The sequence below is a fragment of the Alosa sapidissima genome, chromosome 21 (genome assembly GCF_018492685.1).
Source record: "Alosa sapidissima isolate fAloSap1 chromosome 21, fAloSap1.pri, whole genome shotgun sequence".
NCBI classification, from domain to species: Eukaryota; Metazoa; Chordata; class Actinopteri; order Clupeiformes; family Clupeidae; genus Alosa; species Alosa sapidissima.
Genome location: NC_055977.1, coordinates 11,597,656 through 11,625,168, shown reverse-complemented (window position 1 = coordinate 11,625,168; position 27,513 = coordinate 11,597,656). Strand labels below are relative to the sequence as shown.

At 44.4% G+C, this 27,513-nt stretch overlaps 3 protein-coding genes across 5 annotated transcripts; 1 reads left to right on the top strand and 2 right to left on the bottom strand.

Moving 5' to 3' along the window:
- Positions 1 to 150: 150 nt before the first annotated feature.
- Positions 151 to 9,620, bottom strand: mgat1b (alpha-1,3-mannosyl-glycoprotein 2-beta-N-acetylglucosaminyltransferase b). Of its 3 annotated transcripts, none has more exons than XM_042076033.1 (3): positions 9,264 to 9,620; positions 4,291 to 5,177; positions 151 to 1,908 (listed from the first exon to the last, which is right to left on the bottom strand). In XM_042076033.1, exons 2-3 carry the CDS (start codon positions 5,152 to 5,154, stop codon positions 1,210 to 1,212), a joined length of 1,563 nt encoding a protein of 520 aa, XP_041931967.1. In that variant the 5' UTR covers positions 5,155 to 5,177; positions 9,264 to 9,620; the 3' UTR covers positions 151 to 1,209. The 3 variants fall into 3 exon arrangements, with proteins under 3 accessions (XP_041931967.1, XP_041931966.1, XP_041931965.1); XM_042076032.1 differs by having other exon boundaries at positions 9,188 to 9,619; XM_042076031.1 differs by lacking the exon at positions 9,264 to 9,620 and adding an exon at positions 8,207 to 9,121.
- A 271-nt stretch (positions 9,621 to 9,891) lies between these two features.
- Positions 9,892 to 23,685, bottom strand: vars2 (valyl-tRNA synthetase 2, mitochondrial). Its single transcript, XM_042076022.1, has 30 exons — positions 23,420 to 23,685; positions 22,934 to 23,145; positions 22,639 to 22,720; positions 22,377 to 22,477; positions 22,053 to 22,174; positions 21,877 to 21,943; positions 21,469 to 21,566; positions 21,260 to 21,341; positions 20,970 to 21,089; positions 20,717 to 20,825; positions 20,544 to 20,632; positions 20,051 to 20,141; positions 19,715 to 19,842; positions 18,774 to 18,877; positions 18,147 to 18,228; positions 17,955 to 18,031; positions 16,961 to 17,045; positions 16,545 to 16,641; positions 16,261 to 16,331; positions 15,789 to 15,914; positions 15,531 to 15,635; positions 14,840 to 14,908; positions 14,675 to 14,753; positions 13,096 to 13,226; positions 11,930 to 12,082; positions 11,282 to 11,548; positions 10,955 to 11,066; positions 10,589 to 10,794; positions 10,309 to 10,458; positions 9,892 to 10,085 (listed from the first exon to the last, which is right to left on the bottom strand). The coding sequence occupies exons 2-30, from the start codon at positions 23,123 to 23,125 to the stop codon at positions 10,008 to 10,010; spliced, it is 3,273 nt and encodes a 1,090-aa protein (XP_041931956.1). The 5' UTR covers positions 23,126 to 23,145; positions 23,420 to 23,685; the 3' UTR covers positions 9,892 to 10,007.
- Positions 23,686 to 23,723: 38 nt separating this feature from the next.
- On the top strand, positions 23,724 to 27,128 carry ppp1r11 (protein phosphatase 1, regulatory (inhibitor) subunit 11). The gene is made up of 3 exons (XM_042076052.1): positions 23,724 to 24,039; positions 24,499 to 24,607; positions 25,198 to 27,128. The coding sequence occupies exons 1-3, from the start codon at positions 23,956 to 23,958 to the stop codon at positions 25,383 to 25,385; spliced, it is 381 nt and encodes a 126-aa protein (XP_041931986.1). The 5' UTR covers positions 23,724 to 23,955; the 3' UTR covers positions 25,386 to 27,128.
- The last annotated feature ends 385 nt before the right edge of the window (positions 27,129 to 27,513 follow it).

Below are 27,513 nucleotides of genomic sequence, written 5' to 3'. Positions count from 1 at the left end.
TTTTAAACCCCTCAGAGTATGTCTGAAAGCTTTGTCCCGAATCTGCATGAAACATTTAAGACGCTAAAAAAACACATTCCCTCTGTGAGACATAAGAGCAAGGCATAGACAAGATACACACACCTTGGGAGTATCAGCATTAGACAAATATCAAAATAGTGGATTTTATTCTCAATGTATTAAAGTTATAAACATGTCAGGCAGTGGTTTTACATGTCATCAGAGCGACTTCTGAATCAATCACACTTCTTTCAAAATCTCAGTACAGTACATATAATTATATTACCATTTAACTCTCAACACCAACAACTCATGTAATCATCCGGTGGATTGAAAAAATAATGTAGAGTAACAATAGCCATTGGTTTTGCAACAAACCAACATTTATTAGCTTTTTTTCTGAATGTAATGGGAATTCACCAAGTGCCAGTTTAGACATGAAGCTGGTTTACTGACACCGGCATGACGTCACAGACGATGCATGAGGGTGATGAGCCTGCCTCCTCCTTGCACCAATCAGAGCAGCCTTTATCAAAAGGGCCTGGGTGATGTTTTTTTGTTTGTTTGATATTTAAAAAAAAAAAAGTATTTTTCTGTCCCCAATACATTAATCAAAATAAACAATAATCATTATTTTATAATAATCATAAGTTTACTTATAATATTGACTATTTGATCTAAACTGCTCAAATCCAGCTGGGGGTCTTCCCAGTGTGTCCATGTCGAGGGCCTCAGGAGAACTGTGCTCCTCTTTTCACAAAAGGCAAAAGAGGCCCCACCGCTGACAAGAGCATCTGAAGAAACAGCTGCTGTTCCACCAGAACTGATTTGACCTACAGAAGAGACAGAGCCTGAGGAGGTACAAGTGACTCTCTCTCTCGCTCACACACATACACCTCCTAATCACGTCTCCTATCAGGTCTCAGGACACACTGGTTTTTAATAATGCCCTCAGGCATCGGCAATTCTCCGATATTTGCCTATTGGCACATACCCGACACATACTCCTCGCCCCATCACCTCTACTCTTTTTCATACACGTTATACTTCATCACACCACTTATATTAGTCACCAATAGTCTCTACTGCTGTTCTCTTTGGTTTGAGAGGCGCTTCTCTGCTCCGAGGTCCATCGACAACATGTCCTTCGTCATAGATCTCTATCCTAACCCCCCCCCCCCCCCCTACCCCCCTACCCCCCTACCCCCCTCAGCTCCAGCTCGTGTCGTAGTGAGTCCAGCCTTCGGGGGGCGCTAGGTAGATCCTGCGGCCGCGGGACATGAAGCTGACCACGCCCCTGTAGCCTGCTCGCGGGACCCCTGACTTGAGGTCGTCCATGACACCCAGGCTCCGCGCCAGCACCTTGAAGCTGTCCCGGCTGGAGTACTGCACGCGGAAGGGGCCTGCCCCCTTTAGGCTGCCCCCATGCACTTCCTCCAGTTTCACCTGGGGGGCGCCGTACACCTCCTTTATAAAGTTCTCGTTGTATCGCTCCCTGACCAGGTAGGACAGGTCCCGTTTGGTGAAAGGCACAAATTCAGTGTTGAGCTTGATGTAGCGCAGGTACTGGTCAAAGAACTGGCCCAGGCTCACGCCCTTGCGGCCGAACGTGATGGTGCGCGAGATCTCGGGCCGCACGCACGAGCGATCCCGCCGCTGCTCCGGCTGACGCATCCAGTCGTCCCAGAAGGCCTTGGGCCACTTAGGCTCCAGCTCGTCCCACATCTCCTTGAGGAGCATCCAGCCCAGGCCCGGGAAGAAGTCTGTCCGGTAGAGCAGGTCCGCCCGGCCGGGGTCCACAGACCCATCCCGGCCGTTGTCATTCCAGGCGGAGATGCACCACAGGGTCGGGTCCGAGCGCAGGACAGGGTGGAGAGCACGGAAGTACTCAAAGAAGTCTGGTGCCACCTTGAGAGAAGGGAGAAAAAAAAAAAAAAAAGTCTGTCAGAGAAGAAGAATAGAGGGGGACCCTGTGAAGACTTATACCCTGGAGAGCGCGTCAAAGTGTTCAAAATCATTAACCAATCTGTGAGGGGTTGGAAAAGAGGTCACAACAGTTCACGACACACAGGCGAGAATTCTCAGGGGGTGTCTAACGACACAATTCCCTTGTGGTATTTCACACCGTACTGAGCACTGTTTGCTGGAAGCCTCACAAACAACGGCTGACAAACAGCTTCTTTCTAAGCCTCTGTGCTCTAGTGTTCTTCTACAAAATGAAGGTAGAAATCATAATATTGTGACTTGGACATAAGGACTATATGTCCTTGTATGAGTCGGTGGAACCTACGTGGTCTTTCTGGTCTTCCTGCAAATGAGGGAGTATGAAAACTGTGAGCCACAATAACTTTCAGCGTCACTTTAACAGTTGACCTCCAGATATACTTTTGTTTGTTTTAATTCTTTTCTGAGGGTCTCTCAGTTTGTCAATGAGTTCAACAATATGTTCCACTATTCCACTGACAGTGAGAAAAGACAAAAGAACTAAACACTGCAATTAGTTAGAACTAGTTAAAACTAGTTAGAATTAGTTAGAACCACTCCAGGATCTGGAATGGCCTTAAAGGTCTTTACTCCAGTGGAGTCTCCCTTCTCAATCCTTCTGTGCCAGCGCGGCTAATCTGATGGTCTAAATGTGCTAATCTGGCAGCATGCTGAGATTACAGCTGTCCGCAGGAATAACTGCGGGGATTAAAAAAAAAAAAAAAAAAACTCATCCGCCACACCGGTCACAACTCTCCCTCCTCGGGACCCTTTAGCACACACACACACACACACACACACTTAATCATGCATAAACATATGCACTCATACTCATGCAAATACTCACACACACTCCACATGGAGGTCAAGGGGAGGGCAAAAGTCAGAGAGAGGAGTGTAGCCTAACAGAGTGAAATGAGAGTGAGCTGTGAGCTAGCCCTTTGGGATGGTCCCTCTGTCAACTTGGCACTGCCACACTAGATCTCCGCTGGGATGCTAGCATGGAAACTCTCCGACGAGAGGAGCTCTGGCCGCCAGACTTTTGACAAGCCAATCAGCAGGCTAAGCGGATTGATTGCCCCAATCCATTTGAAAAAGGCTCGTCTACAATGAAGCTTAGCACCTATGGGGGTTCTTAATAGAGGAGTCCAGGCCACAAAGAATGCAATGACACACAACTTGTATAAACACTCTTTGTAAGGCCACACCTCTGATATCTACCACAGAACACTAATTACACACTTTAACACCAAGAGACAGAGAAGGTGCAGGTTCTCAATCTCAAAACACACTTGACTCTAGGTCAAGAGTCACACTCGACTCTATCAAAACACAAAGCGTTTGATTAAGACTAATTTCACATTTCCGTAACAATATTTTCAACATGCTGAGTACAGTTCCATGTTTTCTGCTTAGTTCTCATAACTGCGTAATCATTTATTTATGCTATAAAAGCACAAAGACATCTTAGTTCTACTTGTATGTACATCAAGTCTCATGCTAGTCACATGAGTAAGTGGAATGTGTCTCCTTTCCTGGCGTATGTGTGAGGGTGGGATCTTGGTGCTTTGAAAGACGAGTGTAGAGAATAGTTGAAGAGGAGAAAATCGAATTAACACACACACCATTCAAAAAACTTCAAACGGTCTTCAAATTGTCCTTGTTTTAGAAATAAATACAATTGCCAAGAACAAAGGTTGAAAGACACAATTACACATCAACCGTCACTTCAGATGGGGTTTATATTACTGGATACTAACCTCAAACCTGTCAGTGCTAGAGTGGGTGTTTAACTAATCGGGACACTAGTGAGTTGGCCAACTGAAAAGCCTGCTCAGTTTTACCAACTGTGCAGACAAAAAACATTAAATGTGTCAAAGAGAAGCTGCTACGTCTCACTCTCCTAGACTCCCAACTCAGAATGGTCCAGGCCCTCACCACTGAACCCTGGAGCCTCCGCAATGAGCTGCCAGAACTGAAAGAGCTCTCAAACTCTGGACTTTGAAGACGTGTGCGGAGAGCTGCAATGCTTTTGGGGGTAGGTGTAGGCCCGTGACAGGCCCCTCAGAGGTAGCCCCTCACTGAAGAATCTTCAAACACTCGCACATCAACCTGAGCTTGAAAGCCTGTCTCCTCTGACACACACAAAGCTTTTATCCCTGGTATCCAGAGAACACTGTAGCACTCGTTCCACATACATGAGGTTGCCGGCAGCATAATTTACCTCTGTTCTTTAATGGCCATTTAATGTGTGTGACCTTCAGAAAGTTGACTGACTATTAAAATACAATCGATAAATGATCTCACCTCCAAATCATCCTCCACAATGACCACGGTGGAATGGCCCAGCCTGCTGAAGACCTGGTTCAGGGCCCAGTGGTAATGGCGGGCAATCTTGTAGTAGCCCTGGAACTTCCTGTGTTCCGGCCGCACTGGAATGTCCGAGAGGTCGGGCTGACTGATGTGCATCACCTGACTACCATAGGAGCCAATGACACGAGCCGTTTCTGCGTGACCACAGTCCTGACTGACTATGATTGGGTAGAGCGCGGGGGAGGGGCGGTACTGGATGAGCTTGTCCAGACTCCTCCTGACGGTCACCCGGTCACAGGCGATGACAAGGATGGGGATAACCGGCTGGGGGTTGGACTCGCTGGGGCCCCCTTTGTTCTCCGCGGGAAGTTCGTTGTTCTCTTCCTCTGCGTTGGGTTTCTGTTTGGGCTGTGGGCTGGTGACTTGCTGATTTGGCTTGTGTGGTTGGGGGTTCTGGTGCTCCGCGCTGTTGGGTTTCTGGGGCACCTGGGGAGGCTGTGCTCTCTGGTTCTCGTCCTGCTTGAGCTGCTCAGGCCCTTTCTTCTCCTTCTGCTGTTCCCATAGCGATCGGTGACTCTGGATCTGCTTCAGGAGCTTCTTCTGGGTCTCCAACTCGGACTCCACCTCCTCGGCCAGTCGGATCACCTCTCCGGCCAGGTTGGACCCACCCGCTTTGCCTTTTCCCATGCCCCACTCCTCCCTGCCCCCTGGTTCGGCACCGCCTCCCTCACCCAGTCGACCAATGGGTGGACGACCCCACAGGAAGAGGAGGAGCAACGCATTCCAGGCGACGAATAGGAAAGCTCCACACAGGATGAGCGATCCTCGCTTGCGCAACATGGCCCAGTGACACCACATCAGGGAGTGCAGGGAGGAACAAACTGCATGAGAGCGGGAGAAAGAGAGGGGACAAAGAAAGAGATGTCAGACTAGCCAATCACAAACAACAGTACCAAGAACAAAAAAACTTCTACCATCATACAGCCCTGTAGATCAATGAGAGCTCAAACCACAGAGAAATGTGGGCCAAAGTGAAGTTTCTAACAGAGGGAATAACTTGAGGACCTTGAGTGAGACAAAAGACAGACCAGACAAAGCAAGAGATAAAACAGAACAGACAAAATAGAGAGACAGGGAGGGGAGGTACCAGCCAGAGATAGTGGAAATAAATATTGTCCTGATAGAATAGGCTATGTGCCTGTGCACCAGGAACTAGACAGGGCTGAAATAGTGGGACTAAACAGTAAGATTGATAGAAATGGTGAGAGGTAGATTAGCTAGGCTAGGCTACATGGAGAGACAGTTAGGACTAGACTAAACAGTAAAGCCTTTCATCTCATCATGGTAGATTAAAAGGGCACATAATGAGAAGGTGCAGTGACCACAGTGGCAGTGGTGCATGTCAATGCAAAACATTCTCTCGATTCCCTGCGGGACCGAATGTCTCATACAATGCAATAAGTTCACAAACAAAACTAACATAACATACTGTTGGCTAAGTAAACGCTGTACAAGGAACACATATCTACACATTTAACGTCCAAGCCTTAAATCATGTGACAAACAACCAATTTTGGACAACCAATTTGGACAACTCCCAAACAAACCCAAACTACTCTGGCTCTGTGATGTAAAATCATAAAACAAATATTTAACTTTAACTGCAGCCAAACTTAATCCAGTAGTTCTGTTCACTGGTTGTTGTTCAGTTACAACGTCAGTCTTTCTGATAACAGGAGTTATGGAGCGGAGATGCTTTAAATCGCTGACAGGCCAGAAACAATCTAGAACTCCTCCACAGGAAACATGGAACGAACAGACTTCCTGTTGGTCTTTCAACACTCATAAAAGGCTACAAAGTAGGCACTTTTCCTTCTTGCCAAAAAACAGGACATGGCACATCAGTGTCAGCTAACTCAAGGAGAGCTGGCACACAGCAGCAGAGGCACAGGGCATTTTGTCTGATAACATTCTGACAACATAAAACCAAACTCCTAATCATGACTGGCTTCACTGCCTAAATAAACAGAAACAGAAAGAAACACACCCAATAGAGACGCGCGCACACACACACACACACACACACACTATGGAGTCTAGAGAGCCAGAGCTTCACACTGGCATCCCTACAGCTGGGTAGAGAAAATGCAACCTCAGCACATTCTTTAGCAGAGAGACTACTTACACGATTCTGTCTGACTGGATCATGTTAAAAACAGCTCCTTTTGGCTAAAGCGGTGGAATAGCCAACCATACTCCATTAGGTCATCCACCACCTCTCACTGAGAAAAATTCACCTCTCCTGTCTGGCATTTGGGTGTCTCACACTTTGGGTCTGTCCGACATTTATTAATTTGGCAAGTGATTGCCAAGACTTACAACAGAGCAACACAGAACAAAATAAAATAAAAACTCATCGAGAAACAACAAAAATGGTTTTATTTTTAAAAACATTTTCCATAAGGCCGAGATTCTACTTTGAGTGGTTAGTGATTTGATATTCAGCACGTTTCACTATCCGTGTCTGTGTCCCCTACTGGACAAGGAGAAAGCTTGCCTTTTGTGAATTACATAAACTCACGGTCACTTTAACAGAACAATTAGCATTCGTCTGTCTCCAGCGTGACAGTCCTGTCATCACAATAGCTGTAAACTTCAAACTAAACATCAATCCATGTCTGTCAGAAAGTGAACCATCTGGGTGTTCCCCTGACAACAAAATGACAAGAAAGAAGGGCAGTGGTGTGTGTGTGTGTGTGTGTGTGTGAGTGAGTAAGAAAAGACTGACACCGTTATTGACAAGAGCATGAAACTGTCAACGATTCTGTACGCTCTCTCAAAACATGTGCCCAGTAGACATGAAGAAGGCTGAGAGCAGGGAAAAGAACAAGAGGGAGAACAGGAGGACACACTGAACCACAAAGAAACAGGAGGAAAAGGGAAAAACAATAAGGGAAGAAGAAGCAGAGGGTAAACAGATGACAGGATGTTCAAATCTGCTGAAAGAGGCTTCAGCCAGGGTGTGGGGCGCTTCAAGGTGATAATAATAACAACACTAATCTGCTGAATGCATCGGACATGCTAAAGCTGTACAATCCAGTTAGCAAGCCAAACTGATGCACTATTGCCCTTTATTAGCAGCTCGATCCAATAACCTACCAGGGCCCCTTCCTCACACACACCAGACAAGACTATTAACAGGGCAGTCTATGTTTACACGAGTAACAAATGCAAACGTCCATCAATGCTATTCATGGGTTTCATCAGGTCCCTTTCCACAGGTGTATAAAATCAAGCACCTTAATTATCAATGCAGACTGCATGGTGCTTGATTAATACACCTGTGGAAAGGAACCTGATGAAACCCATGAATACACTTGTTGAGTAACAGCTAAGAAGGGATGTTGACCATGTTCCAAGTGTGTGGCTATCAGCACACGGCTTTAATTACCTTGAAGAAAACATCCAAATAAAACAGTCTCACACATAACCGACATCAGGCTACATCAAAAACACATGCTCGGAGAAATGACACACGCACGCTCATCTACTTAAAACTTGGTCGGAAAACACTGACCAATAACTGATTTAAATAGCGTTGGTCATCATACACGAACACACACACGCACACAATGGTTTGGGGAAAGCAAAGTCAGTTACAAGTTCAGATAAGGCCAAGTTCAAGGTCCCATCAAATCGTCTTTATTTGTTTATCTAAAGTCTAAACAACCCGCCACATGAGTATCAGCTTTTTTTTTTACCTGATCCAAACCATATATAATAGGTTAAAATGTGATTGCAATCGGGTGTCTGGAATATTCAAAAAAGGTAGGACGGAATGTGGGCTCAACACCAGACATCACACAATAACCAAACACACAAACACAACAGGATCACTGATCCATACTACCTGAACTGGACAACGCCTGCTCCTTCATGTTTCCCCCCCTTCGCCCAAACACCGCTGGTCAGCATTAAATGAACAGAGAAGTAGGAGAGGAGGAAAGAGTGTTGCTGTGGTCAACTACAGGGCAGGAAAACCTAAAAGTGTCCTTCCCTCCTCCGTCTCTCCCTCTCTGAAACGTGTATCTGTGTGGTAGGTCATTCCAGCAGTAACAAAGGATCAAAGTGCAGTACATTTCACAGCAAACTTCTGAAGCTCTGCAGTTTGCACAACTTCGTGAGTACATGAGGTGATACTGTATGTAGCACGCTACAACTCAACAAAAACAACTTACTAGCCACCAGCAAAATATGTGCTCAACTGGCTGAATTACTTACAGCACAAAACACTAAGTTTCCGTGTTTTCCTATAGCCCTAGAAGTACCCAGGCAGCGGGCAGTTTGTGATCTACCTTACGCTAGCTAACAAGCAGGCTGCAGCTAAGTGACTGACGTGGCGTTGTGTGAGGGGACGTTGGGAGCGAAGCAGTCGAAGGCGATAAAGAATGGCATAAATGTCACCGAGATCAAGTCGAGCGAAACTGAGAACATAGAGAAAGCCGTGGGGGGTATTGTAGGGGCTTCCCAACAGACTCTCTGTTTTAGCTAACTGACTGGCTAACGGAGCTAACAGTTAACACTTCTGGATCATCTGCCCAACTCATGCAAACACAAGAGGTGCATTCTTGTCAAGTTCACGTTACATTCACATTTGTGTGTGTGCATAACGTTAAGGGTTTAGTGCCTCACAGTACATCGGAGAATGAAATATTAAACTTTTTGTGGAAGCAGTAAGAAGTTATCAGGTAAGCCAAAGCTAATAAACACACCAACTTACTGGCTTGGCTGCAGTTGCTGTGTTCACGCTAACCTAACATTTGTCATGCTTTGAACCCTGAATGCAGATACACGTTGCTAACAACGGCAAAAAAGCAACGGTATTTCTCACCTCTTTTCATGGCTAGAAGGCAGCGGGAAGGCTAAGCAGTGGCAGGCTGCCTCGGTCCGTCCGTCTTCACTCTCACCTTTACTTTCGCTTCATCAGAGCCTCTTCGCCGGTGTCTGCAGCCCTGGATCACCACCCCGCTCTTCCATTCCTCTACTCGGTTCACTCTATCTGGGATCCGCCATTTAGATAGGTGCTATGTGGCTAGCTAGCTACCTTAGCTAGCCTTTGCTGACCTATAGGTGTCGACATGTGGCGGGACAAACGCACGGCATAAGTGTCTGTTCTCGCTGGTAAAAACTCCCGGAGATTTTCTGCGTGACAATGTCAGGGTTTGACTGCTTGTCGACGGCAATTTTCATCTGACACAGCCGAACACAGACACACTCCGAAGTGATCCACTTCCGGATTGACTCATTAAGCAGGCACCGCCCCTTGTTGCCCGCCTCTTCTTTTCCCTAGCAACAGAGTATCCCTTGGCAACGGTTGTGAGGCGGTGGCGTATGTGCTACCACAGGCCACAGGTATAATGTAATGTTGCTTTATGGTTTCACACATACACCAGTTGACACCGACTGATAATACAGCTCCATTTATTCCTGCCAATGTTTCCAAGTGGCATCTTCAAATTAAACAAACCTGCACTCCATGCACCCCCCCTGGTAAATCATAGCTCTGGGATCTAATACTGATACAGATAGGCTACACAGAGATCAGAGTTTTTTTATTTGCCAAAAGATATTTACAAAAGCAGCTCCACACCAACATTCTGTACTTTACATCCACGTCCCTTGTGGCCCTGCAACGCCCATCAAATAGTCCATTACTGGCTTTTCTTCATCTGTTCCAATGCTTGAAGTTGCTCCTCAATATTCTTTAGCTCCTGCTTCAAGGCTAAGATCTAAATATTTGCATTCCAACACAGAAAAAAGGAGAAACTGATCACATGAACACTTTTTTTAAAATAAAATGCACCCAATTAGATGCACATTATAAAACAAATGTGGAAAATGTGTTTATTGAGAAAATGTCCAGCCATCTTTCAAACAAACACAAACTTGCATGCACTTTTTCTTTTGTATTCACACACTCACACACACAGATCCATCTATCTAGTGCCTCACCCTCTGCTCTGTGTCCAGCCTCACACGTTCAGGAACTTTCTCCATAAAGCCTGGAGTTACGATGCGACCAAGCAACTGCTCCAGCTTGGGCTGTACACGGCTTCTACGTTCCAACAGAGATGCCACCTGTCTGTCAACTGCAACATGATGCTGAGAGAAAGAGGTCAGATGAGAAAGAGCGCTGAGGATATTTACAGAAAGAGAGAAGGAACATATATAGAAACAGATGAAGTGATATATGGATCATGAGAACAGGACAGAGGGGATGTTCAAAGGTTACCTGTACATCCAAATGCAATTGGCAGGTGTGGTTAACCACACCCACAGCACAGCCTTCAGGAGGGGGTGGAGTAGATATGGGCAGGGCAGTGGCGCCCTCCTCAGGTGGGCAATGAAAGTGCAGGCCAGAGACGCGGCCCAGTGTCTCAACAGCAGCAGAGAACGACTGCAAGGTCTGAGCTTGAACCGGAGTACATACCACCCATACTGAAATACACACACACACACACGATTATGTAAGACTGCAAATGTGTATGAACAAGTGCAACCACGTGAGAAATTGTGAACACTAGGGGTTAACACACCCAAGTTAACATAACAACAAATGTGGTCAGCCCTTAGCAAGTAGTAAGACCATGTGACTTACACCGAGGCCTCTCTTTAGTCATGTGACACTGGGCTCTCAGTGACCTTGCCACACGGATGACTTCCTGTGCTAATTTGAAGTCTGCTTCCTCTTGAGGGAAGTCCCAGTTGACCTGATGGGAAGGAGATGCAAAAAAAAGTAGTGAGTGTGTGTGTGTTTGTGTGCGGCAAGACCAGTGAACCATTAACAAGAGCAGTCAGGAGAGAAGACATTCAGTATCTGGGTGTTGATCCAGAAAAGATCATGTACAAGGACCAAGATATATTTTGGGATGAGAAAAGTTTTCAAAATAGTGCGTGTGTGTGTATTAAGTATATTTTCTCTGACCAGCTGAGAAGACTGTGGGTAGGGCTGCACACACAGACTGGTGGCATGGTGGTCGGCCAGGGGACTGTATGGGTGAAGCCTCTGCCAGAGCTCCTCTGTGATGAAAGGCATGATGGGATTGAGGAGGGTAAGAGAGACGCAGATGCAGTGATAGAGGAGTGAGCGTGCTGCACACCTCTCCACCTCTGTCACGTTCCCAGCATGCACTCTGCTCTCATCACCCTCTGTGGCTGTGACTGGCGAGCTCAACACTGGCTTAATGCACTCCTGCAGAGAGTGGAAGAGAGAGATAGGAACAGAGAGAGAGAGCGAGAGAGTGGAAGAGAGAGATAGGAACATTGAGAGAGAGAGAGAGTGGAAGAGAGAGTTAGGAACAGAGAGAGAGAGAGAGTGGAAGAGAGAGTTAAGAACAGTGAGAGAGAGAGAGAGTGGAAAAGAGAGTTAGGAACATTGAGAGAGAGAGAGAGTGAGAGAGAGAGAGTGGAAAAGAGAGTTAGGAACATTGAGAGAGAGAGAGTGGAAGAGAGAGTTAAGAACAGTGAGAGAGAGAGTGGAAAAGAGAGTTAGGAACAGAGAGAGAGAGTCAGCATTACAAAGGGAATAATAATATGAAAGTTGTAACAAGAAAGTAGTGAGGAAGAGTCTCACCAGATAGACATCACAGAGGCTGTGCAGCCAGAACGAGTGCAGGGCTGCGGTGACAGCGTGCAGTTCATAACCATGGAAACCCTCTTCACACTGCCGCAATGTGCTGAGCAGACGTGAGCAGATCCAACGATCCATACTAGAGATAGGAGATATCTACAGAGGTTGGGGGGGCACACAAAAGGGAGATGGAATGAGACAAGTTATACAGCCACACAAACACACAAACAGCACTTTCTCCTCTTGATCATTTTGATACTCACTGTCATCTTTGGCTCTTGATTTGTGAGACTAGTAATATGTTCTATTTATGCTTATTGGGTCATTCCACGTCAATTCAACCAGGGCCCACGCACTTAGGTCTCAAAAAATTCTGAAAAAATTACCAGGTGTACCCATGTTACCTAGGAGACACACTGTAAAATTACTCTTATGTAAGATCAATACTTTCCAAGATACAGCCAGTTTTACAGGGGGAGGGGGTGTCGATTTTGTTCGGCCTCTTTTTTTTGTCAAAAAAGCCCACAGCGCAAGAACTAAACCATGTAGGAGGCTCAAATTGTGCATGCTGGTACATAAATAGGAATAGTATGTAGCAAAATTGTCACGTTTGGTCTGGATAATCCTGCATGGTCATAGTTGTCCCTCAAAGTTGATACAAATTTTATTGGAGTTTTTGGCTGGGCTCTGTTTAAGCCTTCAGAAGACATATTTGTACTCAACATAGGCTCTTGATTTATTTTCCTTACTGAGATAAGTAGAAACACTCTCACAAAAAACAATGAACAGAAAATAAATCATTTCAGGGTCTGAACAGCAGACCTTAGAAAGTCTAAAAAATCATTTTGGTTCTCATTTTCAGAGCACCTAAACACCTTGTGGGAATATACAAAGATTTTTTAAATATTTTTTTCTTTATTCTCCATGATCTTTTCTTTTTAAAAACACCAATTTGACTTGTCTTATGCAAATCTTTCTTTTTCACTATCCACCCTGAACATGGGCAAAATGCACCATTGACATCAATATGTTTTGTATAGAGCTACCACAGGTTACTCTATACAACCACAGGTGGCAGTGTGGTAATTTTCAGAATTTTTTGAGACCTAAGTGCGTGGGCCCTGGTTGAACTGACGTGGAATGACCCTATTGTCATTTTTTGTGCATACCTGGTCCAGAGGTTTGACTGGCTCGTTGCTGTCTTGCAGGACTCCCAGAGTGAAGCGTACTGTTTGCCACATCTTATTGCAGAAATGCCTACAGCTGAGCACCTGGGACACGGACATGCTAATGTCCTCACCTAGTAGCACACAAAAACAGATGTGTTCATACACAAATGTGTGCAGATGGGGAGATAGGGGCACACACACACACACACACACACACACACACACACACACACACCACACACACACACACACACACACTGTCTCTGCTGCATTACTGAAGCTAAGCAGGTGTGGGTGCTTGGATGGGAGACTTCTTGGGAAAACTAAGTTGCTATTGTAAGTTGTGTTGGGGCATGGCTTGTACAGTAGATGGCAATATTCCCTCTGCCAAAAAAAAATGAAATCCCAAAGCTCATCGGCCTTGTCAAGTTGTCAATGGCCAATAGTAGGCTACTGTAAATGCATCTAGAGCAAAGTGCCCAGTGCCGCCACTACCACCACGCGCATCTCGCACTGTGCGTACGGCACCAAGGGACAGAGGGAGCACCACAATTTAGCCAGAGAAGCTTTTCTGCAAACTGCCTTTTAGTCTTCTCAGAACGATTACAATGTCAAAATGCAGCAACAGCATCTTACATAAGGATGATACTTTTTGGGTCCTCTCCCAGTCTTCATTATGCAGCAGTTCTAACTTGAACGTTATGCATCATTTTTTTTTGGGAACGCGAACGAGAGGAAGAGAGGGTAGCAGGTTCCAGCTGGCTTGTCATTGTTGATAATTGATTCCACCTTTTTAATATAAAAAACTTTTCAAAGGAAATCATAAGGACAACAAAAACAACGCTAGAGGAGATTGCGGAGTTATCCGGTTCCCATTACTGACCATTTCTAAAATGTGAGAGGGCACTTTGTGACATAGTGCGTGCAGCCTATGATTTAGACTGTGATATATTATGAAGAGTGGTGGTCTTTGCCTTTGTGTAATGGAGGTCTTAAAGTCTTCAATAATCCGTTTCCTTAACCATTTACATGAAGCACATGATATGCCAATTGAAACACATTCCACTCAGATAGGTGGCTACCAGGTTCATAATTCACTTTTAATTGTAACCACAAAATATCTAGGTAGCATCATGTCATTACATACCGTACTTCTATTTCCAAAGGAATGAAGGTTGTTTACCAACTTAATAGTATACTTATCATTGTTAATACTGTGCTATAAATGTGGCACAAACAATGTAACCGGAGTTTGTGGATTAGCCATAGGCTATATTTTAATGGAGCTGGCAAAATAATATGAATAGGCCTACGTGTAGCCTAGACAACACTCTTAAAGTGACAGTGCACCATTTTTAAATGAGTTAAACAGCATCAAATCGGTAGCATTTCTTAAGAATTGTATATTTTTTCAAAATTACTGTCATTATTACCATTTGAATAATATATATATATATTTTTGTTTTAATGGGGGGGGGGGGGGGGGTCATTTGGGGTTGAGGAAGTTGGCAACCCTACAAGTGGGCGTAGCAGCCACAAGTGGAGGACTGAGGTGAGCAGTGGAAATCCAGAAACTCACCTTGGGTTCTGTAGGAGCAGAGAGTGAAACGCAGGGCATCAGTGCCACACTCAGGTATCCCCTGCGGGAAGTCTTTCCTCTGAAACACACACAGACACAGAGATCAGAGAGGTGATGAGACACTTCACACATCCAACACGTCATTGACACGGCACTCGGACAGACCTGCGCTTCCATGGCAACAGCACTCTCTCTGGGGTCCAGGTTGCCCTCCTTCACCTTCTCCTGCAGCCGCTGGGAGAGAAGGATGGAGGACAAAAAGAACGGAATAAGAAGTTGGAGTGAAAAACAGTAAAAGATGAACGGAGTGAGGAGTAGGAGTAGATGAGGGAAAGAGAGTGGAGTGAAGGAGGAGACAGAGAGAGAGAGTTAATTATGGCTCTTGTTATATCTGGTCAAACAACTAATTAAGTTCTTTTTGGGCAAGAGGCAATCCATGTCCGTGGCACAAGCACACTCAAATTCCTCACCGCAATTGATTACTCCATGTTTGATGTACTTTAATTGCTGAATTGTACAATGAAACATTCCATTCATAGTGTGAGAGCAGAAGGGCTGACAGCAATTTTATAATCAGCAAATGGAGTACAAATTAACATGAAGACAGGTGAGTGTACAAATTAATGAGCACAAAATAGCCTCTGACTCAACGTGGCTGCCAGTATTTGTATTTGAGAATGAAAAAACAAAATCCATTGTCTTCAAACCAAGTCAGTGGTAGGACTGTTAAAAATAATACAACATTAATCACGGTCATGGGAGTATCTTATACTAACCCATAGGGCATCATATTACTTAAAAAAAACAACCAAAACAAGCCTGACTTTGTGTGTGTGTGTCTGTGTGCGCTACACACCTCCAGTGAAACTCCATGTATGACATCAAGCGGGTCGACAACATTACCCAAGGATTTGCTCATCTTCCTGCCATACTTGTCTCTCACCAGCGAGTGCAGTAACACCTGAGGGGAGAGCCAAGAAAGTATAAGTATATAAGTATATATACTCTTTTGATCCCGTGAGGGAAATTTGGTCTCTGCATTTATCCCAAGAAGGTAGTAAGAGAGAGAAAGAAAGGGAAATATAGATGGACAGACAGACACACACACACATACTTGTTTAAAAGGCAGCTGGCCAGTCAGTTCTGTGCCCAGCATCACCATCCTTGCCACCCAGAAGAAGAGGAGGTCACTTCCTGTCTCCAGCATAGAGTTGGGGTAAAACTGCTCCAAGTCTGAGGTCTGACAGAGTGACAGTCAAGGTAAGAATATATATATACACACACACAAGTTTTCATTAAGCTTATTTATAAACACAGGAACTTTGTTGTTCAAGAATCGTTTCAGGAACTTAGGAACTGCACTTGTTTCTTTGCCAGAGGAACAACAACCAAAAGTGACTACTTCAGATTGATGCACAGTCCAATAATGACTGCACATCTAATTAATGACACTGTTATGTAAAACTTTAGGATAAGGATTAAGAACGTGGTTGTAAAAGCAGTTGTTAGAACAGTAACAGATAAAGCCATTGGAACATTAGAACATGGCATGACACAGGTGGCAGACTGTGGTAGCTGTTAAGTACCTGCTGAGGCCAGCCCAGCATGGCGAAGGGGAAGAGAGCAGAGGAGAACCAGGTGTCCAGAACATCAGCATCTGAGGGACACATGAAGGAACATCTCAGCACAGAAACGTTCTCAACATACATCGGCTAGGCCATCAGGGGACTTTGTTGCAGTAACCCACTTTAGTCCTTAACTTAACACGAGAGGATTCTATCAATTCTGAGTACTTCTATGAGAGCACTGTTTAGGAATGTTTGTGGGGGTGTTTGGAAGGGCCTGGAAGTGGAGAGTTTTGGTAGCTCACCCCGTGTGAGGCAGATTCCATCCTGTGCCACTCCAAACTTGGCCGCAGCACGCTCACGAGCCTCAGCTTCACTCCTTCCCCACACCCACAACTCCTCCTGTAAACACACAGCAGGAAAACACACACTGAGCAAACTCACATTTCACTTCACATTTCATCAATATCAATACATCCCTAAACATAATCCAAACCCAATACTTTACAACATAATAACACTATACAGTTAAACAACACAGAATGAATACATGTGATGTGAACACCTTTACCTTGTGACACCTAAAGTAGATTTTATCTGATATAGACAGTTACACAAAACTGCAATTCAACTGACATACTTTAGATTCTTGCTGTGAAAGCATGCTTGTTTTACTGTTCTTATTCTGGTTGCTGAGATTGTAAACATGAGCTCAGCCCACCTCTTGGGTAGTGGCGTGTGGCATAGACACTCGATAGGCTGGAATCTGATGTCCCCACCAAAGCTGTCTGGAGATGCACCAGTCACTGCAGGCAGGGGGAGGAGATGGCAAGACAATTAAACACACAGCACCAACTTTTCACCTTCACTTTTCCTTTACATGTCTCACTTACACCCCAGTCAATAGACCTCCCTAATACATTCACTTATAACGGTGTGCTCCTACATTCTCATAAACAGCTACAGTCACATAAAGTATAAGTATATATACTCTTTTGATCCTGTGAGGTAAATTTGTTTTATCCCAATCCATGAATTAGTGAAACACACTCAGCACACAGTGAATACACAGTGAGGTGAAGCACACACTAATCCCGGCGCAGTGAGCTGCCTGCATCAACAGCGGCGCTCGGGGAGCAGTGAGGGGTTAGATGCCTTGCTCAAGGGCGCTTCAGCCGTGCCTACTGGTCAGGGATCGAACCGGCAACCCTCCGGTTACAAGTCCGAAACACTAACCAGTAGGCCACGGCTGCCCCTAAAATCCTACGAGACGGTATTCCAACCTGATTTCGCCTGATTTGAACAGCATACACATACACCTTTCCCAACAACACTGAAGAGTTCATACTATTTAGTCATTAGGCGGAGTTAAAGGTGTCATACGCAAACACACATCAACAAGGGAGACCAGACAGAGAGCTTAAGATAACACCAGCACCTAACCACTGCCCCCAGGTCAGTGTGTGTGTGTGTTTGTGTGTATTATGTTCCTCTAGATTCTTATTCGTATCTTTAAACGTCCTTTAAAAGCCAGTTAGTCCAGGACTTTGGATGTGTCTTAGTGAAGGTGTGGTGAAGCTGACCTTCCTTGTATGGCAAAGCCGGTTCTTCCAGGTCTTTGTGTACTGTACATGTGTGTGTGTGTGTGTGTGTGTGTGTGTGTGTGAGAGAGAGAGACAGAGAGAGAGAGAGAGAGAGTGTGTAGTCATATCCACCTGATGTTGGAAAGCCAGTTCTTCCAGATCTTTGTATAAAAGTGAGGTTGAATGTCAAGCTGTCCCTCATCCACTGCCTTGAGAGAGAAAGAGAGAGAGAGAGAGAGAAAGAGAGACATATTACAATCAGACATGTGAGCATTGACAAACAAACAAACACACACACACACACACACACACACACACACACACCTGTATAGCTTTCTTCGCCATTTCTTCACATCTGACGAACCACTGTCTCTTTAAGAGTGGTTCAATCACATCTCCAGAGCGACTGTGAAATAGAGAAGGAATTTCTCTGTAATTTCAAGGTCATTCAAATGAAGGTCATTTAAGGTCAGCCCAGCTACATTCATTAGAACAAGCTGTCTCCACCAACAGGAGGGGTTTTAAGTAAAACAGTAGAATTGATGAACCTACAGCAAAGGCTAAGTACAATACCTGGATATATGCCTATAATCATTTTCATATCACATTACTGTCTTTTTTCATATTTTTATACATAACATGCTGTATATCATACCACTGTTACCCAAATTATGTGATCACACATATTTTTAAATACCAATCCATGTGTTTACATACCAGTCATATGATCATATATAGAATTCATACATCTCAATTTAGTACCACATATGGATGTGGAGCAAATCCAGAGCATTTGTCCTGTTTAGACTGGCATAACGCATCAGTGGCACTAGAAAACTGAATTGGCTCACATTGACCATTCAGGGTCCACACGGTTTTAGAGGCCCTTTCCTGAAGTTAAAAATGTGCAAGTTAGCCAGTATACGGCTACAGTTGTGCTAGAACACAGACCTGCAGATGGGTAGAGCCATGGGATGATCCTTTATCCCTCTGAACAGCTTCTTCTCGGTCAAAGCCTCCAGCACCCGCATCCGTGCATCAAATCGCTTGACACCCTAAATACAGAGAATTGGGTAGGTGGAGAGGAGAGGGGAAAGATATCAGGAGGAAGAGGATCAAACAGTGAAATACTGGAATCAAACTTTTTTCTGATTATGCAAGCCAGCATGAAAACTTGCTTTCTAGCCTAGAGACACTACCTTCAACTGATCAAGACACAATCAAATATACATAGAGCTTTAAATGAGAATGGGTCATACTAAAGATTATCCAAACACACACACACACACACACACACACACACAGTTAGGAAGTTAGGTGCATGAGTCTTAGACAGCACACTAAAACGTACACATTCCATACACCTGGGGACGCGAGTTTGCCTGTTCTCCTAATTGCATATAGGCCACTGGTGGGCGGCCTATGGAGAGACCAGTCGGACGCGGGATTCTACAGCGAACAGCGGGAGCGTTTGTTTGGTGTGGACAACTTTGGAGTTGTGCGGTACTTGTTGGATCTCGTCACTGGATCCCCTTCCTTCCGTTTCCTTTAGACATTAATGAAACATTTTAAATAAAACTTGAACTACGGCCTAAATAACAGCTTGGGCTATCCAATCGAGTGTGTCAGAGTTTAAGCTAGCCACGGAAAAGGTAAGCTGGCGTTCCCTGGTTTCACTCACTCAAATTAGCTTCACACATCCATCCTTCCACTTCTGGTATGCACATAATAAGTTAGGGACTCGCTAGGTTCCTGGTATCCCTAGACACAAGCAGAAAAGTGGGTATTTGTGCGAGTCGCCTGACACACACACACACACACACACACACATACACACACACACATTGAAAGACACTATAGATACACACAGGGTGCAGCTTGCTGTGTTTTACCTCAAGCCAGTGTCCACAGAGAGCTGTCATAAGCCCATCTCCACCAATCACAGTCAGCCGTGGGAGCTCATGCCGCTGGGAGAGCAGGAAGTCAGCATGGTCATGAGCTGGGGTGATCTTTACCGCTCCTGAGGATTTGAAAGTATGTGTGTTTGTGTGTGTTTCCACATGAGCATGGTTATATTTGTGTTTGTGTGTGCATGTGTGTATTAGAAAATGAAGGAGGCCGGGTGAAAAGATTTCCAGACACTGAAACATTGTTATTCAAATTCTCGCTAAAGGCCGCAGTCTCCTTGGCCTGAAAGAGCAGGGCCCTAAACCTTAAACCTTCGGTACCTGTGCCAAACTGCATGTCCACTGACGCATCAGGGATGATGGGCAGCAGGCGGTCAGTAAAGGGGTGTCTGCAATGCCTGCCATGGAGTGCCTGAATAAGGGAACAGAGAGCTGAGCATTACCAAAGAGATTACCTTCTTATACCAAAACAAACCATTCAACAGGAGAAAAACAATACTGTATTTTGTTGTCTCTGTACTTGTACTCTGCACAATCACAATAAAGTTGAATCTAACACACAGAGATGGGTTTTAATTTTCAGCATCAGCAATTTCAGCAACTGAAACATCACTTCAGAGCCACCCCAAAGCAGCGTCACAAAGCAGCAGTTAATCTTTCTGCAATGTGTACAGTTTGTGTGTCTGGGAGAAATGGCTCTGTCGGTGAGCCTACTTAAGTCTGCAGTGTGTTTGCATTCCACCTGTATTGATATATATTTTGTATGACGTGCGTTTATAAGTGTGGCGTGTGTATACATCATTGATGGACTTACTGTGTATCGAGGATCATCCGGGTGCACAGCTATGGCCACGTCTCCCAGCATGGTCTCTGGCCGCGTTGTTGATACACACACCTCGCCATCTAGCACACACAACCATGCGGGTAAACGCACAAACCTCCTCTTTTAGTTACACAAGAAACAATTCTAAATACCAGGGCACTTACCTTGTCCTTCAACAGGATATGCAAATGTAACTATTGTGCCAAACTCAATGTTGCGCTCATAACCAGGAACTGACAGAAGTGTCCTACCAGGCAACTGCTTGGAGTCTACCTATTGTCAAAAAGCATATTTCAATATGTTTAGATATTTTAAAAGGCAGCAAATAAAACCGTAACTAAAATGCATCGTAGATACGTAGATTGAAACAGATTAATTGCAGATAGACAGGGTCAGGAGGCGTAGAGATGGACATACCTCTATATCAGATATGGCCGATTCCAGAGCACAGCTCCAGTTGACCAGGCCTTCAGAGCGGTAGATGAGACCAGAGTCACTCAGACGCACAAAGGCCTCTGTCACAGCACTGCTGAAACCCTACAACACACACACAAACCCAGTGTACACACATCAGTCACACACTGGCCTAACACTAATGTGTGTGTGTGTATGTGTGTTTCTCTCTGTGTGTGTGTGTGTCTGTGTGTGTTTTGTATTTCCATCTCTATTTAGGTGATGTGTACATGTCCAGAGTTCTGCCTCCTTACTGGGTCCATGGTGAAGCAGGCTCTGGTCCAGTCCAGGGAGGCTCCAAGTTTCCTCAGCTGCTCATAGATCTCATCTCCTTTACTAAAATTAAGATTTTTTAACATGGACATCATACAATTATTGACTTTCACTGATGATTAATGGTCAGGTGAACAATACAACACACAAACAGAGTAAAAAAGGACTGGACAAGGAGGCTAGGACTCACTCATTTTTCCAGTTCCACACCTCCCGGAGGAACTCCTCTCGGCTGTAGTCTTGCCGACGCTTCCCATGTTTCCTCAGCAACTTCCTCTCTACTACAGACTAACACACACACACACATACACACACACATAAACACATGTTTAGACTCATGTTCTGAACCACACATATTGTAATTTGTAAGGAGAATTCCGGTGTGATATTGACCTAAAGTGTATTGAAACATGATATGCATTTCCACTGAATTTTTGGAATCTGATCCCTTATGTCTCATAGCCGAGATGGGCTATGAGACATACGTTCACACTCGGTATCATGTTTCAACACACTTTAGGTCAATATCACACCGGAATTCTCCTTTAACTGAGTAAAAAAAAAATACTTCATGAAACATATTGAGCCAGTCACACACCTGTGTAGCAATTCCGGCATGATCACAGCCTGGTACCCACAGCACTTTGTAGCCCTGCATCCGTCGCCTGAATAATAGAAATATGAAATGTCACATATTCTGGCCTGGTTGTCTACAACACTACATAGTATACATGGACTGTCCGTGACCTACGTAAGACAAACTATGCCACTGACCAGCGGGAGAGGGTGTCCTCAATTGCCACAGTCAGGGCATGGCCCAGATGGAGAGATCCAGTCACGTTGGGGGGAGGGATACACAGTGAGAAAGTTCCATTGACAGAATGTGACAGTTTCCTCTGAGACAGAGAGGGGGGGGGGGGGGGATCAACTAAGACAACATCATCTTAACAAAACACAAAATTGCTGATATAATAAGCATGTCAAATAAAAAGGAATGACATAGCAGCCAGCATCTCTTTGACATTCCACACCAAATTGTGTTGTGGTAGTAACATGCATATAATGAAATACAATGAATTTCATGGCAAACTCTCTTACATGGTGCTCTGGGGTAAAGAACCCTTCTTTTTCCCACCACTGATACCAACAGGACTCTACATACTCTGGACTATAGGCCTTAGGAAAGGGCACAGTGGTGTCTGAGAGACAGAAAAAAAACAGGATCAAAGTGAGTCAAGAGCACTGCGAACTACAAACAACCCAGTTTAGATCACATGTGTCACTGAACTGACATTAAACATGAACATGCATTATCATCAGTATCATTATTTTTTGGCCACAAAAAAAGATAAAATGAGACCTTTCTTTTCTCCTGGTACAGTGGAAGCGCTGTATATTATCCTATCCTTTTCAGTCCATTTTATGCCTTCATTTCCAACACCCTGCAAGTGTCACTGAGTCAATCAACTGTATGCCATTATGGTTTTTCAGGGGTAATACAAATTGCATGTTTGAAGAGTGCTGCATAGTGAGTGCAATATAAGTAGTGTGTCCATGACATGAGTTGGCTATGTGGCAAGTTATTTATTATAGTGTGTGTGCTGAAAAAGTCGTCATGCGCCTTTGTGAACTGAGATTCTTTCAAGGTCAGTTACCTTGGTTAGGATGGCTTTCTCTCTCTCTCGTTTCCGTCTCTGTTTCTCAGCCTGAGGCCGCAATGTGGGATTGGACTGTTGGATGGGGGTTTTAGGACTCTGAGAACAGAGTCTGCAACCCCACACTCTCCACACTCGGTTTGTCCCACTTTGCCGGATCCCCAGTGGCAGGCTACACATGGGATTCCACATCCTCAGACATCTAATATTGTCTTGAGAGAGAGAGAGAGAGAGAGAGAGAGATTCGTTAGTAGAAGTGTATGCAGTAGATGCTCATAATGCAAAAATTACCACAAAAGAAAACTGGAGGGGGCGTTCTTGATATGCGTTGTCCCTGGATGTGACACTGATCACCTCCGTCTTGTATTTCATGAGCTACTAACGACCAAATATTTTCTTCTTGGGTGTATATGCAGCGAAATATGACTGATATGAATGACAGGAGATACATGCATGAGAATTTATGCTAATATGACATAGGCCTACCTTCTTAATATGTGCAGTAGGGCGCAGACATGTTGGAGGAAGCTGTCATTCTAAAACATAGCATTCTAGTACATCGGCATCCATATATTTTTCTGGTGACTGAATAATAGGTCACCTCAGATCTCGTCCCTGAATCGATACAAAACGATAGTAACATCCAACATTACTTTACCAACAAGTTACGTTAACTTATGTTGTGGAATCACATGTTAGCTCTATGAGACAGGGTGTATAATGTATATGTAGCACATCGAACACAGATCTGAGAAACACCCCTTCTAATGAACGGAAGTGGTCCGTCTGTGAAAGTTGTTCGATCAGAAGCAAACTAAGCGCATAAACAATCAACTCATGCAGTACCACTGCTTCGACGCACTGATTATGCGAGATGATACAGTAGCGGTAGTAAATTGGTGGAAGCGCGTGTTATAACACAACTAGCGTTTAATAATTTCATTTTGTGACAGCAGAACACGTTTCAGTACCTAACTGATTTGAAAGAGAGCAGTACCGTTAGCTGGCTAACGTTAGCAGCCATGGCGGAGGTCCCAGGTACTTCTAACGTTAGTGAAACGATAACGGAGACGGTCCAGACCAACACACCGCCACCGCCCCAGCAGGTACATAGTGCTATATTGCTATTTATAGTGGGCTGACATTTGTAATTCATTACTTTTGCTTTGGTTATTCGGTTCACATACCGTTTCTGTCATTCTATTATTACATCTCGTAAGCTATTTCATTGTGAGCTTGTTGCTAATGTTAACTATCAAGCTAAAACGAAGTGAGTAACGTTAGCTAACTAGCGCGAGGCTACTAGTTTGCAACCTGTCGTTAACGTTATCTAGGTTGCCATGTAGCGATCCGCAAGAAATAATTTCACGATGTGCATGTAACTAACCATTACATTGATTAAACTGCGATCGCTTTTACTTATTGGATCGCTCGATTGGTAGATGGGCATATTTTGACTGATGACAGAAAAATGATGTAAACCAATTCTTGGTCATCTTTATTTAAAAACACTGGTTATAAAGCTGAACTTGAACAAGATAACCAATCGTGAATATGTTATTCAGGAGGGTCGAAGTCTGACCATAAAACTCAGGAAGCGGAAAACTGAGAAGAAGGTGGAGTGGTCCAGCGACACGGTTGACAACGAACATCTGGGCAGGAGATCATCAAAATGTGAGTGTCAGACGCAGGCTGACAGTCCTTCCAGTCCAGCTATATAGACCGCGAGGCTATTTGCATAATCGTGCACATCAGTTCTAACATAGTGTATATGAGTACTAAGCCTATAAACGTCACTCCCTCTCTTAGAAGAAAAAAGGCCTTTGATTCTCTCAATTGTCAAATCTTGTATTCTGAGTGAATGTCTAAAATGCCTGTTCAGTTTTGCTGCATTTAGTACAGCACCAATGAGGTCTCATGCTCACAGCTTCACTAGAATATTTGAGAGAAAATTGTTGTGTAATGGAGTCTTGACTTAGTCACTATCAGCAGCAATCCAATCAGAGAGGGTTGAAGCGGAACTTGATCCAGTCCCTTATCTATAACTATATTACCTGTGTTATGGCCTCTATAATATGGGAATGTGTCTAATGTTCTTTATAGATGTCTGTGTTTATGTGGATGCCATGCCTTCTGTCCATAATAGAGGGTGTGTGTACTCTTGTATCCTGAATGTGTATCGCTGTTGTAATGCTGTCTCTAGTGTGTAGCAAATCTTTGTTTTGGAGAGGTTCCATGACTGTGTGTATATTTGTGATCTGCAGGTTGCTGTATATATGAGAAGCCACGTCAATTTGGCGAGTCGTCCACAGAGAGTGAAGGGGAGGACGAAGATGGGTGCGGGAGTGCACATTGCATCATGGGCCATGGGAGCCGGCACAGAGAGGGTGGAGGAGGCGGCGGTGGTGGTGGTACAGCTCCCCCTAGCTCTGGAGGTCCACACACCCACTGATGCATGTCAGTGTAGCTGGTGGCCGGCTGGTGGGGGTTTGCAGTCTGTGACCGTCATAAAGATAGCTCTACTCACCCCTCATTGCACTCAGTCACTGCATTCCCTGGAGAGAAAATGAGAATCACACACAGACACAGGCTCTGATGCAAGAGAACCAAACCGTTTTCACAATCACAATGCTTCGGATGTGTGTGGCAGGAGAGTAAGGGTGGGGTGAGGTTAAATAATTGTACATATAGGTCAGTTTTGCCTCTTTTTACATAGTTGATTTCCCGTATTATTTATTTATCTGTCTTAATATTAGCTTTAAGTAGAGTGAATTTTAGTAATTTCATTAGATGGCGCCCTCAGTGGGAATGTCTCCATGCCGAGCATCTTGTGCTTCAAGAGGTTTGGATTGTTTTGGCCTCCTGGCCAAGTGCCGTTGGCACTGTCCCTGTGGTGATGTTCATCTTATCACTTTACAATTTAATATGACTGAGAACGTTGAGTTCTTTTGCACACCTCCTTGGGACGGGTGTGTCAGAGAAAGCCCACAGGGTCATCAACATAAAAAAAGTAGCAAGCTTCCACACACTGTCCTCATTTGCAATTGTAACTTTAATTTGCAATGTTTATCATCATCAGGCAAACATTGCAAATTAAAGTTACAATTGCAAATGAAGACAGTGTGCGGGAGCTTGCAAGTTTTTTTTTTACAATTTAACATGACCAAATTAGACACTTTAAATACTGAAAAAAAAGAAAAACCCATTAATATTACTACTCTATAACATAACAAGCAACTCGAGACCATGAAGAGTTGACCACATTTGTGAATTCCCTAACAGCTTTGCATGGACACAAGCCCTGGCAACTTGCTGCAGACTCCACATAGTTCTGACAATCTGTGTGCTTGATACGAGTGTGACCTAGCTTATGGCTTAGTGTGTTAAAGGTGCACACTGCACCTGCTGTGAGTATATAAACGTTTGATTCCTAAAGCACTCATCTGTAATCTGATGAGGCTTCACCCATGGAAGCAGAGAAGAGCCTGAGCAGCTGGCATTAATATATCGGCCCGTTAAACAGTGCTGATCTTAACACATTTAGATTCCTTTCAACTTTTAATTGTGAGACAAAATCTATATAAATAATTCAGTGATCAAACATGAGACTTGGCTCTCGTGGGCAGACCTCCCTATACTCTTGTCTTAGCTCTCACACATGAACACAAATCTCAGCATCTCACACACCACTGCTTTTAAAAACAAAAGGCTTCTGACAGGGTAGTCTTCAGATTGGTCTCTCAGACGGAACCAGAGTTCATCCTAAGAACATCACATGACATTTGAAACTTCCAGTCCCAGAGCACTGCTAAGCTGAGTTAAGGGCCAATTAATATGCTACATGCATGTAGTTCAGGGTGTGGCCCTGCCCTGCACCAGACAGCCTGGGTGTGAGAGTCAGTGTGTGTGTATGAGGGTGGGTGCATGGCTAATCGCTGTCTGAAATGGCGTGTTTGTGATTCATGTCTCCTGCCCAGCTTCGGCTGGACTCTGCCACCTGGTCATCAGTGTTCCACATCTGACTGCTTAGCCTCACACCACAGGAATCTCCTACCAGTATATGCCACCATTTTCTACAATAAAACCTGCAGTATGTATGTACTCTGATGTTACTTAACAGATGATGCACATGTGTGTATATAATGAAAACATAACAGATTTAATGTGAATAAAGAGGTTTGACCTGCGATTGTAATTTTGTCTGTTCTAATATATTCCAAAGGATGTACTGGATCCTTACCAATTTTGGAAAAGCCCAGTTAGGACATTTTTGTAGAGCTTAAGTGCCACCACCTGACCCTCCACCTTCCAGATTAATCTTTTAAGGGTAGTTGGGCTCAATTAGATGACATATTTAGCATTACAAAACTAGGAGGCTGAGTGAAGATAACTGCTGTCTCCAGGGCACTGTTGGTATAAATAAGTCAAGTAAAGAGCAGCCATTTCCAGCCACTTGTTTTGTAGCCATCAGCAGGTTTATTCCAGGCTATTGCCTGACGAATGCCAGCAAGCAAATCCCAATGGCTCATCACAGTCTCGCATAGTCCTATCGCCACAGGAATGTGATATGAGCCCAAAGG

Excerpts from the sequence above, each read along its gene's own strand:
- mgat1b (XM_042076031.1), bottom strand. The coding sequence starts at position 8,234 with ATGAAGGAGCAGGCGTTGTCCAGTTCAG. Across the intron at positions 5,178-8,206 it reads GCAGGCGTTGTCCAGTTCAG|TTTGTTCCTCCCTGCACTCC; the intron begins GTAGTATGGATC and ends GCTCTCATGCAG. Across the intron at positions 1,909-4,290 it reads TTGTGGAGGATGATTTGGAG|GTGGCACCAGACTTCTTTGA; the intron begins GTGAGATCATTT and ends CCTTCTCTCAAG.
- ppp1r11 (XM_042076052.1), top strand. The coding sequence starts at position 23,956 with ATGGCGGAGGTCCCAGGTACTTCTAACGTTAGTGAAACGATAACGGAG. Across the intron at positions 24,040-24,498 it reads CACCGCCACCGCCCCAGCAG|GAGGGTCGAAGTCTGACCAT; the intron begins GTACATAGTGCT and ends TATGTTATTCAG. Across the intron at positions 24,608-25,197 it reads GGGCAGGAGATCATCAAAAT|GTTGCTGTATATATGAGAAG; the intron begins GTGAGTGTCAGA and ends TGTGATCTGCAG.
- vars2 (XM_042076022.1), bottom strand. The coding sequence starts at position 23,125 with ATGTGGAATCCCATGTGTAGCCTGCCACTGGGGATCCGGCAAAGTGGG. Across the intron at positions 22,478-22,638 it reads TGTACCAGGAGAAAAGAAAG|ACACCACTGTGCCCTTTCCT; the intron begins GTCTCATTTTAT and ends TCTGTCTCTCAG. Across the intron at positions 20,633-20,716 it reads ATATCCTGTTGAAGGACAAG|ATGGCGAGGTGTGTGTATCA; the intron begins GTAAGTGCCCTG and ends TGTGTGTGCTAG.